The 16,948-nt window shown below is 43.9% G+C and overlaps 1 protein-coding gene across 17 annotated transcripts in view; it reads left to right on the top strand.

The window, feature by feature from the left end:
• DNAH8 (dynein axonemal heavy chain 8) overlaps nt 1–15,537 on the top strand; it is a 556,010-nt gene extending 540,473 nt beyond the window's left edge. For 16 of the 17 annotated variants that reach the window (XM_039529011.1, XM_039529005.1, XM_039529012.1 and 13 more), the window contains 5 exons: nt 694–850; nt 4,642–4,794; nt 4,895–5,084; nt 14,277–14,398; nt 15,041–15,328. In XM_039529011.1, the coding sequence (XP_039384945.1) occupies nt 694–850; nt 4,642–4,794; nt 4,895–5,084; nt 14,277–14,398; nt 15,041–15,328 (910 nt within the window). Of the gene's footprint in view, nt 1–693; nt 851–4,641; nt 4,795–4,894; nt 5,085–14,276; nt 14,399–15,040 lie in introns of all 17 variants that reach the window. The other variant, XM_039529004.1, reaches the window with a different exon arrangement.
• Nucleotides 15,538–16,948: the final 1,411 nt, after the last annotated feature.

Raw genomic sequence — 16,948 nt, 5'->3', positions numbered from 1 at the left:
TGGGGTCAAAATATAGCATATATTTATTCACTTCTTTATATTGACTTAGAGCATAACCTTACACTAGCACTGCCCAGGCTGTATTTATTCTGTAGATAGGGGGTTTTAATCTCCAATGCTGTAAATCCAGAAATTTTTACCATCAATCCTGTACTGCCTTATGAAAGAATGGATTTACTATTTAATAAGGGCCTTTACAGCTAGCCTTGTGTAATGGGGACAGTATGCATAGCTCTGCCCACCCTCACTCCCAAGAAGCAGCCCAAGGACAGTAATTCTTGGCCACAAATCCTTCCCTTCTTCTTCATAGAAAAATAACTTGTTACAGTTCCTTGACAAATTACAGATTTCCCTCCTTTCTCCTCCCACAAAAGCCAGCACATTGGGGGAGAAGATTCAAGACATTGCTCTCTCCTTACTCTCTTGTTACCAGAATGGAATAATATCCCTGTGGAAATGATCTTCCTCCTATTCCTGGAGTAGAACTCTAAGGAGGTCACACAAAGCTCCCGTACCCTACTGCATGCTCAGCACTGGGAAACAATCTCTACCCTGAGGAGTTCACAATCTAGTTGATAATCTAATAGGTGTTTTCCATTTTCTAACTTCAATGATTCTACAGTGCATACAGTTTAGCTGTAACGAAGCTATGTAATTTATGAAATATTCCTAATGATTTAATATTCCTCTCAGATATCAGAGTAACACTGCAGCCAATGTTCTTGACACCATTACCAATATTCAACCTAAGGAAAGTGGAGGTGGAGCAGGAGAAACTCGTGAAGCCATTGTATACCGATTAGCTGAAGATATGCTGGACAAACTGCCTCCTGATTATGTACCCCATGAGGTAAACTAGTCTGGGTTTTTTAATTTCTTCTTCAAGCAATTGCACACATGCATTCCACTCCTGGGTGTGCGCGTGCCCTGCACATAGTTGCTGGAAATTTTTCTCTCAGTGGTACCTGTCTGAGTGGTTTGAGTGCCCTCTTCTGCTGTGTGCTGCTGATGCTAGTGTAAAGGGCCCAACCAATCCCGAAGCATCTCATTTCCTTCATACCATCCGTGACGATCGCTGGAACTGATCTTCTTGCTTTTGAAAGTACTTTCAGTGGACTGTGTTCTCCTGTGTTTTATTGTAAATAGTTTAGTGTTTGTTTAGTTAATTAGTTAGGTTTTTACCCCATCTGAGGATTTCAGCTGATTCCTGGTGCCAAGGGATGCCTCAGTTACCAGGCTTTAAGCCCCACATTAAGGCTATGTCCATGAGTGACCTGCACTCAAGTTGCTTGAAGTGCCTCAAGGAAACTCATACTGGGGGAGTGGTGCCAAACTTTGCAGGGACTTTAAGCCTCACACAAAGAAAACCGTGAAGCCAGGTTAAAGTTTCTACTCATGGAGGTGGCCTTGAGTCTTCCATTTGAGCCAGGTTGGTCAGATTCTGCACCAAGTGCCTGAGTCCCAACACTGCTCACCATCCCCAGTACCTAATAAGAGGCATAAAAAGCAGACTGACAAAAGGAGGAGATCCCTTGCACCGAAGTTAGTCACAGGGATAGAAGTAGACTGTTGTGGTAAAGCTCTCCTCTGCTTTGGTACCGCCGAAGATGGCATCATTGACTTCAGTGCCTCGGCACGTTCTGTTGAGTCTGTAACCAGAGGGAGCTCCTTCCACCTCTGTGGCATCACACCATACTGACACTGTCACAGTACCGACCATGCTAGAGGCGTTTGAGGCTGCCAAGAACCTCCTGACCCTGTCGGTGCCTGTACTGCTGGCAGTACAAGAGTTGATGCTGTTGGTGCCAGTGCACACAGAAGAACCAGTAGAATCACTACAGCACTCAGTACCATGCCAGCCTCACATACTCCTGACAGCTCGTCCTTCAGTACCACCAAAGGGAAAACCTGTGGTGCTTTCCCTGCAGATTTCCCTGCAGTCACTGGCACCATCTGGAATAATGCCTCCAGGGCCAGTGGAAAAAGAATCATTGTCTTCCAAGTCAGAGGTCGGGTCCTACATTTCCTGTCCTCAGAGCCACGCTTGCTACCCCTCCTCCAGAAGTTTCCACCCTTTCATGGATCTGGTCACAGGAGTACCATCAAGCGGTTGGCCAGGAGGTCACTGGGGGCCTATGCCTATCCAGTGACCTTTTGGAATTCAGGGGGCTTTGAGCCCATTTCCAGATTCTATTCCACGGACTCCTATTCAGTGGCATTGGAATGGTGTGTGCACCTACTCACTGGGTAGCACCTGTTCCTGACTCTGGTACCAGGCCAAGTATTGGACATCAAGAGCCAGCTCAACAGGACCCTGCAGATCAAGAAATGGAGGAAGAGCATCCACAGGCAATGCTGGCCTCCTCTTCCTCTTCCCTTAAAGAAGCAGTCTCGGGGGGGGGACATGTCGCCTCCCTCAGATGACTATAAGGTGCACCAGGAATTGTTAGAGGGTTTCCTTAAGTCTATACATACAGGTGGAGGAAGTAAAAGAATCCTCTCATTGTCTGGTTGATATTTTAGCTACTGCAGGTCCTTCAAAAGTGGCCCTGCCTTTCAATGAGGCCATTATGGTCCCACTTAAGGGTCTATGGCAGACCCCTTTATCCCTTTCCCCCACTTCAAAAAGGGCTGAGCACAAGTATTATGCACCTGCCCAAAGTTATGAGTTCCTTTACTCTCATCCCTTTACTCCTTTCTCCCTGGTAGTGTCTGCTGCCAATGAGAGAGAAAAAGCCTGGGGCATCTGGACACAACCCTAAAATCAAAAGATTCAAAAAAGTTAGATGTGTTTGATAGGAAAGTTTGTTCTGTTATGGGGTTGCAGCTCAGGCGTGCAAACCAGCATGCACTTTTGGGCAGGTATGACTTTAACATATAGAACTCCATGCTAAAATTTAAAAACATGCCCCAAGAGGATGCTAGGCAGGAATTCTCCTCACTAGTGGATTTGGGAGAATCAGTGGTAAGGGCCTCGCTACAAGCTTCTGTGGGTGTGGTTGGCTCAGCAGCCAGGTTTATGGCTTTCACAATGGCCATGTGTAGGAGCTCCTAGTTAGAGTCCTCTGGGCTCCTGGCGAAGGTCCAACAGACTGGTCAGGACCATCACTTGGAGGGATCCTTGCTCCTTTCGGAGCAGACTGATGCTAAGCTCCATGGGATAAAGGCCTTGAGGGCAATATTAAAATCCCTTGGTTTGCACACCCCGGCCCCTTCCAGGAAGCAATTCAGGGCTCAGCAAACCCCTTCAGTATTCTGCTCCAGCTGTCCAACAGGACCTGCAGAAAAAGAATAGAGGTTATAGGCACAGACCACCTCCTCCTCCTACTTCTGCATCAATGCCTGCCCCTCCTAGACATCCAGTTTGTTCCAAGCAGGCGTTTTGATGGGACACTCAAGGATACTGTACCAATTCCCAGGATGCCAGACCCCATTCTTCCTTTGTTTGTAAACCACCTTTCCCATTTTCTCAGTGCTTGGTCCCATATCATCACAGACTGTTGGATGTTAAGCATCGTAGAAGTAGGATACACCCTCCAGTTTATTTCTACCTCTCCTTCCCAGTCCCTCTTCAGGGACACCTCACATGAAGAATTTCAGGTCCAGGAAGTTCAGTCTCTCCTTCAGGTGGGAGCCACAGAGGAGTTTCCACAGCATTAAGAGGGAAGGGTTTCTACTCCCATTATTTCCTAATCCCGAAAGCCAAGGGATGTCTCAGATCTACTTTAGACCTGCATTTGGCTCAACAACTATCTCAAAAAGATAACGTTTTGCATGGTCACCCTGGCATCCATTATTATCTCTCTGGATCCTGGAGACTGATATGCCACCCTTGATTTAAAAGATGCGTACTTTCAAGTATCAACATACCAAGGGCACAGAAAGTTCCTCATATTCATAGTGAAACACTGACATTACCAGTTCATGGTGCTTCCGTTCGGCCTGTCTGCAGCTACTCGGGTGTTCACAAAACGTATGGTTGTGGTATCGGCATTCCTCAGGAGACTAGGAGTGCAGGTCTACCCTTACGTGGATGACTGGCTAGTCACAACTCCGTCCAAACCCCAGGTTATATCCAGCATGCACTGTTACCACAAATCTCCAATTACAAATGCAGGACATCAAGCCAGCTAAAGTGGGGCACCCACAGAGGTAACCATCTCGAAGAACCTCAGTTACTGCACAAGGTGAGTAACCTTCTCTTCAGTCATGGTTTCAGCGGTTGGATTGTATGAACCTATGTGCTTCACTATCACTGCTTACTTTCACTGTCACAAATATTCCCCTTCCTCAAACTTCATCAGAGCCTTTTTGCCTAAGTTCCTGCTTTGCAGATCTAAGAAACCATATCCTGTTGCAGACTCAGCCATCTAAGGAGCTGTTACAAGATCCTTGATTATTTCTTGTCAGAATCTGAATCTCTTAGAAAAAGATGGATTCAATAAGAATATTTACTGACTTCCCTTGAGTCCCCCTTCCTCCCTCTAAAAATCCCACTGGGTTGTGTTTCCACAATCCCAAATCACAGGCCTATTATTTATTTTTCTCAGTACTAAAAAAGCATTAAACTACCATATAGACAATATTTGTAAAACTTCAAAATTTAATTGACTTGTTTTCTCTACATTTCCTGTATTTTAGGTGAAAGCCCGTTTAATAAAGATGGGACACCTTAATTCTATGAATATTTTTCTTCGTCAAGAAATTGACCGAATGCAAAAGGTTATTACAATACTCCGAAACAGTCTGAATGATCTTAAGTTAGCCATAGAAGGAACCATTATTATGAGTGAGGTGAGTATATGCATCTTTATCATAAAAAAGTACTCACTTTATAACTAACACATTTCAACTGTTTCAGTTAATTCATATATTATTATTTTCACTTTTTCAGAATTTGAGAGATGCACTTGATAATATGTATGATGCTCGAATTCCGCAACTGTGGAAAAGGGTATCTTGGGATTCTTCAACACTTGGATTCTGGTTTACTGAACTCCTGGAAAGAAATACTCAGTTCCATACCTGGATATTTGAAGGGAGACCAAATGTGTTTTGGATGACTGGATTCTTTAATCCACAAGGTAGGTACTGGCAGGATTTTGCTAATATTTATAGTACAGTGTATTATGTTTAATCACAATCTGATGCATTTCACTACATATGTCATTGAATGTAGTTGATGAAAAATGATGAAATAATGAGAAGTAGTTGTTTTCTTCAATTCAGAAGTCTGGGTTATGTAGCAAAAAAAATAACAATTTCTAAAGGAAATATATTTTTATTTCCTGGTTTCCTTATGAATTGTAACCTTTCATCTAATTTTAAACTGCAAGTTGCAAGTACTGGAGACCTGCATTCTGCTGCAACAGGTAATTTAGAAACTGCACAGTAGCAAAAACAGACATGAGCATATTGTGAGGGAACTGGTTTTGTACATTGTAGAGAGATGTTATTTGTTGGCTTGTTTTAACCTAGATCAGATTGGTTCATTATAGGTAGGAGGTGGAACCCTCTCTCTTTCATTCTATGCTACCAGTCTTACAATGTAAACTCTTTGAGACAGGTAATATATTTTATTAATATACTCTCTGATTTGTAAAGTGCCACATACATTTGCAATATTACATAAACAGTAGTAATGAAAACCTATTATGTAAATATTCCACCAGGGACAAATCTTTTCTTGACTTCTCAGTGGCTATTGGCACCTTCAACCATTTCATACATCTTGACATCCTGTCCTCTTTTGGTCAGCTTCTTGTGAGGACATTGTTGCAAGCCTCACTAGATATCACTGATACAGCTGCACGCTCCATCTCAACAGCAGCGGTGATGCAGGCACTTCCTGGCTTTACCTTTCTGGCTTTCCAAGGGAGGTCCAGTTCACTGTGAAGGACCTTCCTTTTGAAGCATCCAAATTCTTTGCAGAAATGACAGATGAATCCCTCCCTACACTAAAAAAATTCCAGACCCACTTTGCATTCACTGGGAATTTACAAGGCATTATAAACCCCAACAGAAAAGACAGTTATTACAAAAGTGTATACCAGCTGCCCCACATCACAGCCATCTGCATCTAAACACCAATTTTGGTGTGTTGGGTGAGCCCCGAGCTCCCACCCGCACTTTTATTTGCTGCAACAACCCAAACATCTCCACCCCTTTGGTAACCGTCTTCCCAGTTTTGATGAAAAGAGTAACATATAACCACAGACAAGTGGGTATTGGAGATCATCATCTCCACAGGATATTTGATCCACTTTACCTATCTCTTTCCCGTCCCTCTTCAGGGACCTTCTCACCTTTTACATCAGGAAACAAACTGTCTTCTGAACCTATGTGCTATAGAACCAATATCCACCCAACAGAGAGGGAAGGGCTTCTATTTAAATTTCTTCTTGATACCAAAAAAGAACAGTGGTTGGAGAACCATTCTGGGTCTAAGATCACTCAACGGATTTGTAAAGATACAATGCTTTACTTTACAATGGTTACTTTGGCAGCAATAATCCCATCTGTAGGCCAGGGGAACTAGTTCTTGGCCCTTGACCTACAAGATGCTTACTTTGATATCACAATCTACCCATCCCACAGAAGGTTTCTAAGAATCACTCTGGGACAAGACCACTTTCAATACAAAGTGCTCCCATTCTGTCGATCATCCGCACCTAAGTGTTCTCAAAGGTCTTTTCTGTGGTAATGGAACACATTTGCAAACAAGTAATTACGATATTCCTATATCTAGGCGATTCCCTGCTCAAAGCACGCTCCTTTGATGATGATTTGAGGGCCACACGAAAGACTATGGACCTATTCCTCCAACTGTGGGACTACAATCCAAAAGTCCACATTAACTCCATTCATTCATAGAGGCCTACCCACATACAGTAGAGACCAAAGCTTTCCTTCCATCACACAGGTTCAGTACCTTAGCCAACTTAATTTTGACAGGTCAGACCAGCCTTCAGACCTTGGGGACACATGGGACACGTGGCAATGAGCACCTTTGTAATAAATCACATGACACTCCACATGCGCTGCCTTCAAGGATGGCTCAGAACAGTGTACGTACAAGCACACACAGCTTAAACTTTTAATGATGCCCTTGTCAGTCAAAACCTCCCTTGACTGTCAGAAAGATCCTCACAATGTCTGCGCAGGTGTTCTCGTCACTCAGCCAACCCCAACGTTAATATTGACAACAGATACATCCCTGTTAGGATAGGGAGCCCACCTGGACACCCAGGCTATCTAAGGCAAATGGTCCCCACTTGAATCCACACTACATATCAATTTACTGGAACTCAGAGCAGTCAGGAATGCCTGTACACATTTCCTACCACTGATCAGGGACAACATATAAAGATTATGGCAAACAACATCTCGTATGTTTTACATAAACCACTAGGGAGGAGTAAGATCACCTTCCCTTTGTGCTGAGGCAGTGAAACTCTGGAACTGGTGCATCTGCTACCACAGCAACATCTCTTATCAGACTTATTTGCTGCAGCCAGAAACAAGAAGTGCTCCCAGTTCTGCTTCAGGGCCAGCCTGGGACATCACTCTCTTTGAGATGCCTTTCTCCTACATTGGAACACAGGTCTCCTCTATGCCTTTCCACCAATTCCTCTAATATCCAAGGTCCTTCTCAAGACAAGAAAACAAAGAGCCAGGGTTATACTTATAGTTCCCACATGTTCAAGACAAACATGGTTTCCATACCTTGCTCAACTGGCAACTTACCTACCAATCACTCTCCAGCCTGTTCCTCATCTCTTCTCTCAGGATGCTGGCCAGATCCAGCACCCCATCTACAGGTTCTCCGACTCAAGGTGTGGCTCCTCGATAGTTCCAAAGCTAGGAAATTATCTGCCCTGAGGATGTAAAGACGGTGCTGCTACAGAGCAGGAAACTAACTACTTATCACACGCATATTCAAAAGTGGAAGAGATTCCAACTCTGGTGTGACTCAAAACACATTACTCCTACATCCTCTCCATTACCGCTTGTGTTAGATTACATCCTAGAACTAAAAGGGTCAGGATTATTGCTAAACTCCATAAAAGTGCCTCTCACAGCTATCCCTACCTTCCATCATAAGATAGATGGTTATTCTGCTTTGGCCCTGCTACAACAAGAAGGTTTCTCAAGGATCTGAGTAACCTCTTCCCACAAATTTGGTGCCCTACTCTGGCATGGGACCTCGACCTTGTCCTTAGGTGTTTTATGAGGCCTCCCTCTGAACTCCTGGCCACCTGCTCTCTTCTACACCTCTTGACGAAAACTGCATTCCTAGTGGCCATTTCGTCTGCTCAGAGAGTGGGAGAGATAGGTGCTGTAATGGCAAAAATGAGGTTACATTATGACAGCACCCCAAGTTCCTACCAAAAATATCTTCAGACTTCCATATAAATCAGCTTATCCACCTTTCAGACTTTTTTTTCTGAAACCACACCAGGAAAAAAGGGAGGTGATTTTACACACACTCTATGTCAGGAGAGCATTAGCCTTCTTTTGGATAGGAGTAAACCCTTCAGGAAATCTCGCAGACTATTTCTCTCCATTGTGGACTGATTGAAGGGATCCTCAATCTCTAAACAAAAACTGCATTCCCATTGCTATCACACTCACAACCTTCAACCTCCCTCTAGAGTTTGAACTCACTTCACGAGATCTCTCTCCGCTTCCATAGCCTTTTTTAAGGACGTTCCAGTTGCAGAAATATGCAGAACAGTGACTTGGACTTCTGCTCATATATTTGCTGAACATTATGTAGTCACTCACAACTCAGCTTCCGATGCCATATTTGGCTCCACTGTTTTATCCTCAATCCTAGACTTGACTCTGAAACCCCACCTCTCTATTAGGGGCCCTGCTGCAGTCCCCTAGAGTGGAGCACCCATAGGGACACTACTCGAAGAAGAAAAGGTTACTCTCCTTGTGCAGTAACTGTGGTTTTGCAGATTGTGTGTCCCTAGGCATGCTCCACTACCTGCCCTCCTCCCGTGTGCTTCAGAGTTATTACCAATGAGATCTGTGATAGAGAAGGAACTCAGGGTGGATTGCCTGCACAGCGCTATCTAGCCCTGATGAAGGGCATGAGACTGGGAGAGCACATGTGCAGGCCAAACGGATACTGCTCCCTAAAATCTCCAATCTGAGGCACAGGGGGCACGAATACACCTGGCGCACCCATAAGGACTCACATCTCGAAGAACCACAGTTACTGCACAAGGTGAGTAACCTTTTCTTCTGTCTAGGTAATCTTATCCATTCTCACAGGTTTGACTGCTATCTCTAAGCCAGTGATTCACAAATCTATTTTTCTGTACTGTTGACCTTTTCTTCCTTTATTCTGGCTGCATTTCAGCCTGTCTCTATGACATCTCCATGTAGTTGTCTAGCTGGCAGTATAAACCAAACATGGCTAAAACTCAGCTCTTCTTCTTTCTCCCAAACCTTCCCCTGTTCTTCCATTCTTAGTAACCTTTGACAACACTGCCATCCTCTTAGGAACTCAGGACAATAATTTTGATATCATTTTTTACTCCCCTTTCTCCAGGCCATATCCAACTCTTGTAGCCTTTTCTGCAGTCCAACGTCTCCCACAATTCTGATACATATGAACTATTCTCCTCCTGTCTGCTGTTTCTGGAGGTAGTTCAAAGCTGCTGCACAACTTGTGCTAGCCATACTCTCTCCTGTTTGCTGCCAGATCTTCTGCTTCCAGGGCAGCAGTCAAGTGGTGATTTGCTTCACTCCTGTCCTTTTGTTTGATTTTTTATTTTTAACCATTTTTCAGGCAAAATGTTTGTATTTATTTTCAAGCCTCCCAGCCTCCTCCTGGGCTGGGAGCTGAAGAGTCTGAAGCCTCCAGCCTTCTCTGCCCCCTTTCAGGGATGGTAGAGCAAGTACTGGATTCTGAGCAGCATGCTATCCAGAGCCTCCACTGCAGCACCTCCTAGCTGAGATTATCTGCCCCCTTTCAAACAGGCAGAGCAGCCAACAAGCACTGGGCAAAATCCAAAAGGTGCTCTGTATAGAAAGTAAAAAATGCACATCCTACATCTAGCCAGCTGGCCCTATCTCTGCTAGGGCACAGGGCTCTGAGTCAGGTAGGCATGTTGGGTCCCTTGTCCACCCAAAAAGACGCAACTCAACAACAGAAAAACTTGATCAGGAGACACAGAGCACAACAGGGAGTGGCTCTGAGGATGAGTAGGACTTCATCCAGTCCATTCATGGGGTAAGCCCTTGAGCAACAAATGACCATAAAGATAAGTCCTTTTCTGTGCTACCAGTCCCCACCACAAATCTTAAAGTGAGTCCTACAATCCCTGAGGAGAGAAGCAAGGCTCCTACAAAGATCCCCTTCCTCGCACTGTGTATCGGGTGATTTTCATGATACTCTGGTGTACATTCTGTAAAACCTAGAGACTCCCCAGGTCCCAAAAGGTAAAAGCCAATATGCCCTTTGCAAGGTAGGGATTACTATTGTTAATAAACAAGTGGAGGTGAAAATCGGGATTAGACACCCTTCTCTTTTGCCTTCTCCCCCAGGGGACTGTTTGCTGGGGCCTTTCTCCTCCACAGAATCTCTTAGTGCTCTGTATCAAACTCACTGCCCCTCCCTCACCCTGCAGCATGTATGGGCTTGCAGAGAAGTCTATCTCCTGGGCAGCCATGCCTCAGGCTGCAGCCTAATGGAAATTGTGCCTGTCTGGCTTTCAGCCCAAGGAAAGGGGCTCAGATTTGAGGCAGCAGCAGAATGGGAATTGTGACTTCAAATCATCAGCCACAAACTCTTGCTCTGCCAGGGAAAGGCAGGAAAAGGTCTGTCCCTCTCCGCTCCACATTAAAACCTTTAACACTTCAGGTAGCCTGTGACAAGAACAGAGGCACATGAGGATTCACTCCCCAAAAAGATGCACCATTTTGGGATTACAGAGGGGTAAGAGAAAAATCCCTTCCCATGTTCAAAATAATCCTGATTTACTGAGTAAAGCTCCAAGTGGTACCAGGTTGCTCCTATACCACTTACTTGGGGGCTGGCCTGCCTGGGAGAGCAGGCAGGAAGCCTTTCAGGCTCCCGGGGACAGCTAACCAGCTATTTTCACAATTGAGGTGTGTGTACCCCATGCCAGGATGAAGGGCTAGGAGAAAAAGTACCACACATGAATTTAAAAAAAACCCAACCAACTACAGGACTTTTCCAGAACAGAATGTCAGTCGGTGGCTTTCAAAAAACTCATTAATATTAGTAAAATATCTTCCTCTTGAAGCTTTATTAGATACATGTTTTCTGTTGTACTTCCTTTGGGGGCATCTTAAGATCCAAATGAGGACACCTGATTAAACTGATTAACCTGAGTAAAATGTTTATATAAAAAACAAAGAAATTCCATAAATTTTGTGAGCCTAGGGTTTACGCAGCAGTAGTTCCACCAGTGAAAGATGTATTCACACCTTCAGAAGGGGACTTCCTTCCAAAAGAGCCCATACAACCATAAGAGTGATGATACACTGCACAGCAATTTCAAAGCCACTGCCATACCTGTTTAGATTAAAAGTATTTTCATATATTTAATAGGAACACCTTCTTCATGGTAAACAAGCAGTTCATCTTCTAAGGCAGGGGTCCCCAACGCAGTGCCCGTGGGTGCCATGGCGCCCACCGGGGCATCTAAGTGCACCCACGTACTGGCCAGCAGATGAGCATCCACTGAAATGCCGCTGACAAGCTGTGTCATCCAGAGGGGTCGCCGCAGTATTTTGGCGGCGACGCCTCTGAATGATGCTACTTGTTGATGGCATTTTGGCGCAGTATTTTGGTGGCGACGCCTCTGAATGATGCTACTTGTTGGCGGCATTTTGGCGCAGTATTTTGGTGGCGACGCCTCTGAATGATGCTACTTGTTGGCGGCATTTTGGCGGTGACGCCTATTGATGTTGCTGCTTGTTGGTGGAATTTCGGCGGATGCTCGTCTGGCGCCACGGTCCTCCGTGGCTCATCGTCTGGTGCCCGCCAGACGAAAAAGGTTGTGGAACACTGTTCTAAGGGTATGATCTTTGCTTGGATTGAGATGTTGCAGGTCCTTTCTTGGTCAGAGCCTTGATATGATTTGTGATGAGCAGTGGATTCTAACTTGGTAGCTATAAGGATGTCATGTTACACCCGTGATAGTGCATCCAGACTTACAGCTGAAAGCTATTGATGGAAACATCAGATAAGTTAATAGCTGAGACTATAGAGAGGCTTCAGCTCTCATCACAGCAGTCCATTGGCTGCTACCAACACCCAGGGTATCCAAGAAGGGACTAAGTACCCTGGCTGAGCGGGCGGGGGGAATCTGAAGCAGAAGCTTTCAAGGAAACCTAGATAAATCTTCTAATCTCCCCTTTCCACCCAGAGTCTTAGGTGGCTGGTAGTAGTCATAGTAAGGCGCACACTGTCACAACCCAGATTCTGGATCTCCTCCATGTGCATGGCTTTGCAGTAACACAAGGAAAAGCTCCCTGATTCGCTTGACAAACATAATTCACCTGGGACTGGAGACAGACACTTTGGTGACAAAGATCTGCCCATCACTAGACAGATTCCAGAAGATCCAGGATCTAATATTAATGCTGGACAAGTGAATGAAGCCAACCATAGCTCAATATCTTTAGACATTAGACCTTCTGGTCTCATGCATATGAGTCTCCCCATGGGTAAGGTCACATATCAGGTGTCTCCTGGCCTTGCTTTGGAGAGTGGGGCTGTGAGGAGCTGCACTTGCCAGTGATACCAAATCATGATTAGGTGGCTGGATCATGATTCTCCTCCATCTCTAGAGTCCTCTGTGGATGGTGGCTCAGGCACAGTGGTGGTCTCCTTTCCAGTAGACAGTAACTCAGCCCTCTGGCCAGGTCACCAGTTGAGTCTGCCCTCTTCTGGTAGCGGGGGGATAACAGTCCAACCAAATATGTAAGTCCAACATTCCCCACAAAACAACCTTCAGCCTACATACAGGGCTCTGGGAGCTGCACACCCTTGTCTCAGAGCTTACAATGTCTCTATCCCCCTTAGCTCAGGGGGTAGAGATTTCCCAGGCCTCTTCCAACTGGGCTCCAACCCAGGAGCCCTATGAGAGGCAGCAATATTAAACACCCAGGAGTGCTTCAGAACTGCCTCCTTTGGTCACTTTCTACCACTTACCCACCCAGTTCAGGTTGTGGTCAGAAAGCCTCACAAATGATCCACCAGACAACGGAGTGAAGGGTTCCCTAGGGCTTAGGGAAAGTGTGGTCCTCCCCTAGGGGCTGGAGTAGCTGTTGCCTGTAGACTTCTCTCCTGCAGCCAGGGCTTCAGCTCCTCCTCCAACTGGAAACTCTTTCTGTTGCCCATCACAGGGACCATTCCCTGGAGTGCATGCAACACTAGATGCTGGTCCCCAACCAGATGTTGGATCCCCTAAGATGATGGACAGTTCCATAGAATATGCCTTCTGTTGACTATCTGAACTGTAGCATCAAGTTCTTGGAGCTCACAGCTGTCAAACTAGCTCTGCTAAGATTCCTGAGCTACCTACAGGGCAATCCCATCTTGGTCCAATCAGACAAACCGTGATTCAAAGTCAATTACTTGGCATAATGCCTGAACCAGGAAGTGTTAAGAATGCAAAACAGCCAGAAGTCTTCACCGATGGCTGCAAGACTTGAAGATGATCCAAAATATAAGGTGAGAAATCTCTTATCGGATAAGATTGTCTGGCTATTGCACTTAGCCGAGTTGCCAAGGATTTAAAGTATCCAAGCTGTCCAAAGATGCTGTCATTTGAATAGGAGATTCATCAGTTAATGACCCATGATTGCACTTAACTGGTTGCCATTTCAGGTTGTTTTTAGAAATTCCTTTGTAGAATCTGTGTTATTTGCATATGCTGTCCAATAATCCCCAAAGTGGGAAAAGGTAAACCAAAGGGTGCATAGCTTTGGTGAAACTCTGTGAACATGCAACAGCTACTGTGGAGGCTTGAGAGAGCTGGCACTAGTTTCAGGACCTAGGCAGATCATCACTGTCAAGATGGGTGTCTGTACCTGAAGCATGTGCCTAAAGGCCCAGAGCCAGTGCCTAAATTCTGCCTACCCCCAGCAAGCCAAGAGCAGATGAGACCCCACGTTGGGTCCAGTCCAGTAGCCTGGGGAGTGTCCACTAGGTGGACCCCATCCACCTTCTTGTTAGTTCTTTTGCTCAAGTGAGCTACACTAAATCCTGTGGCTTGACTTTTCAGGATTCCTGACAGCAATGAGACAAGAAGCAACTCGAGCGCATAAAGGCTGGGCGTTAGATACAGTTACAATACATAATGAAGTTTTAAAGCAATCTAAAGAAGAAATCACAACACCCCCTAATGTATGTATGACATATGAAGATATTTTTATATTAAATTCTGTATTTAATATATATATTTTCATAATTAAGGCATTTCAAATTGCTAGAAGAAAAGTTGACACTGTATTCGCCTCACAGTTTTTACCCATTTTAGAAGTTAAATACAAATTACAGAAAATGTGAGGATTCTTACTTTCTCTTTTGCAGCTTATGAAAATAAGGTATTAAAGAAATATTCAGATATTCACACTAAGCTGTACTATCTCTTGGGTTCTGTGTTGAACTGAAATAGAAAATATCTGTGCTATTTACTAAAAAATGGGATAAAGGTGCACCTATCAAAATGTATCCATTCTTCAGTCATGGGATAATTATGGCATATATTTTTACGATTTATGTAAAGTACTTCAGAATGAATGTTAGGTAATATCTTCTATTTGGTGAACTCACTCAACTAACTAATCTCCACTCATTTCAATCACATTATTCTCTGAAGATTTTTCAAGTTATTTAATGTTAAATTATAAATTCATTTTTTTCTTATTGCAGATCCTTCTAACTATAATACACATGTTTATTTTGAGAGGCTTAAATTAATTATTCATTTTATAAGTTAAACCAGATACCATATATGCATTACATATCTGCTCCCTCTCCACACAGGAAGGGGTTTATATTTACGGACTGTACTTGGATGGCGCAGGCTGGGACAGACGTAATAGTAAACTCACTGAACCTACACCAAAGATTCTCTTCACAATACTCCCTGTGGTGCACATATTTGCTGTTAACACAACTGGTCCCAAGGATCCCAAACTCTATGTTTGTCCTATTTACAAGAAACCCAGGAGGACGGATCTGACCTACATCACTGTGATCTATTTAAGGACAATCGTATCTCCAGATCACTGGATACTGAGAGGAGTGGCGCTCCTGTGTGACATCAAGTAAACTATGACAGAAACTTTATAGAGTATGGCACATGTAACCAGTTACACCTATCCTAAGCTGCCTTTTTTCTAATGGTTTAATATTTTGCCCTTTGTCCATTGTATTAAATCTTTCAATATGAATAATTTAAATGCAAGTTCTAAGAATGATTCTTTTCTCTCTCAGTCTAAAGAAGTTATTGAACTGGTAATGGAAATTATTATTTTACTGGTGATGTTTTTAAAGTCAAGTATCTCAGTAACTGTAACATTTGAGAGTTTGCATAACAATACTTAAAAGCAAAGTAAAGATTGTTTTAAATAATTTTAAATAATTTTAAATAATAAAATTAGTGGAAGATGTTATTAAAAAGAAAAATATACAATTGTTTTCTCATTATTTCTGCTTCCTGCTATTCATATCAGGTTTCAGTGAGATTAGAAGAAAACAGATTGCAATACAAAACATTACAAAATGAAGCTTTATTTTACTCCAGATACAAGTTTTAAAAGCAACACTGGACAGTGAATCATAAACTTGAATATTAAACATAACACTTTTCTGTCTAACCTCGAGAGAACTTGATCCATACTTTCATGGTTCATTGCACAGTGCTAGACAATGTAGATGTAGCAAAACTGCACTCTGAATGTTTGTAAGCGATCCCCGTGCATTTCCCTTTGAGCCATTGGACAGTGAGCAATATGTTCTGTATTCAGTTTAGCTGATATATGCGTTGAGAAAAAAGGAGTCCTGATATGTGTAGAAAGAAACCTGGAAGAATCAGAGTAGAGTGCTGACTGGTTTAGTGTCAGTGCTACTGTAACTGAAATACTGGGCCAAATTATGTACAGCTACTGTTACTGCCTTTCCTCCATCCCAGTTTAACACTTTGCTGGTGCATAGACCAGAATGCTTGGAGTGCAGATCATAGTGTTCCCTACACTGCCTGAGTTCAGTTAGCACTGAGCAAAAAGACAATCAAGATGTCCAATCTAACCTACCCATTTAATAACCCAAGCAGATTTGTGCTTTCCTGTAAGACTTTATTTTGGCTTACACAGCTTCTTCATTCATCTTTGACAAATGTGCTATATCTCTTCCCTATAGAATTCAGAGGCAATCTGGTGTCATTGCTGGGGGCTCTAGGACTAAGTCCCACCTCTCATAGCAAGCCACCAAAAATTCTTCCAGCAGTTCAATTTCTCTGGACCAGTTTATTTTATCATATTAATTTTGGGGGGTTGACAATGGCAATCTCATTTCAGCTTCTGGTTCCTCTCTCCCTCCACTCAGCTGAGGAATCACCAGGGAACTGAGACTCTAATCTTCTGTGCCCTCTAGTATAGCACCTCTTTTGTAGGCTCCCTATGCCTCACCCCTGCAGTGGCAATGTAGTCCTACAAGCACTGAACCAAATCCAAGACATGCTATATTTTTAAGGCAGATTTTCAGGAGCTTCTGAGGATGAGCTATGCCCTGTCTGCTGCTAGTCAGCCACCTTTGCTTTGTCATGACATAAGGCTTTGAATCCAACTGGCATGTTGGGGCCTTGTCCCTCAAAAAAGCCATGATTCTGCTGGGAAAGCTGAATCAGAGAAACCAGGATTCTCAAGGAGAGGACACTTCACAGCCTGTTGG

Source organism: Mauremys reevesii, linkage group 3, assembly GCF_016161935.1.
Source record: "Mauremys reevesii isolate NIE-2019 linkage group 3, ASM1616193v1, whole genome shotgun sequence".
Lineage (NCBI taxonomy): Eukaryota > Metazoa > Chordata > Testudines > Geoemydidae > Mauremys > Mauremys reevesii.
The sequence above is the reverse complement of the archived record's forward strand: the minus strand, read 5'-3'. Positions and strand labels throughout refer to the sequence as shown.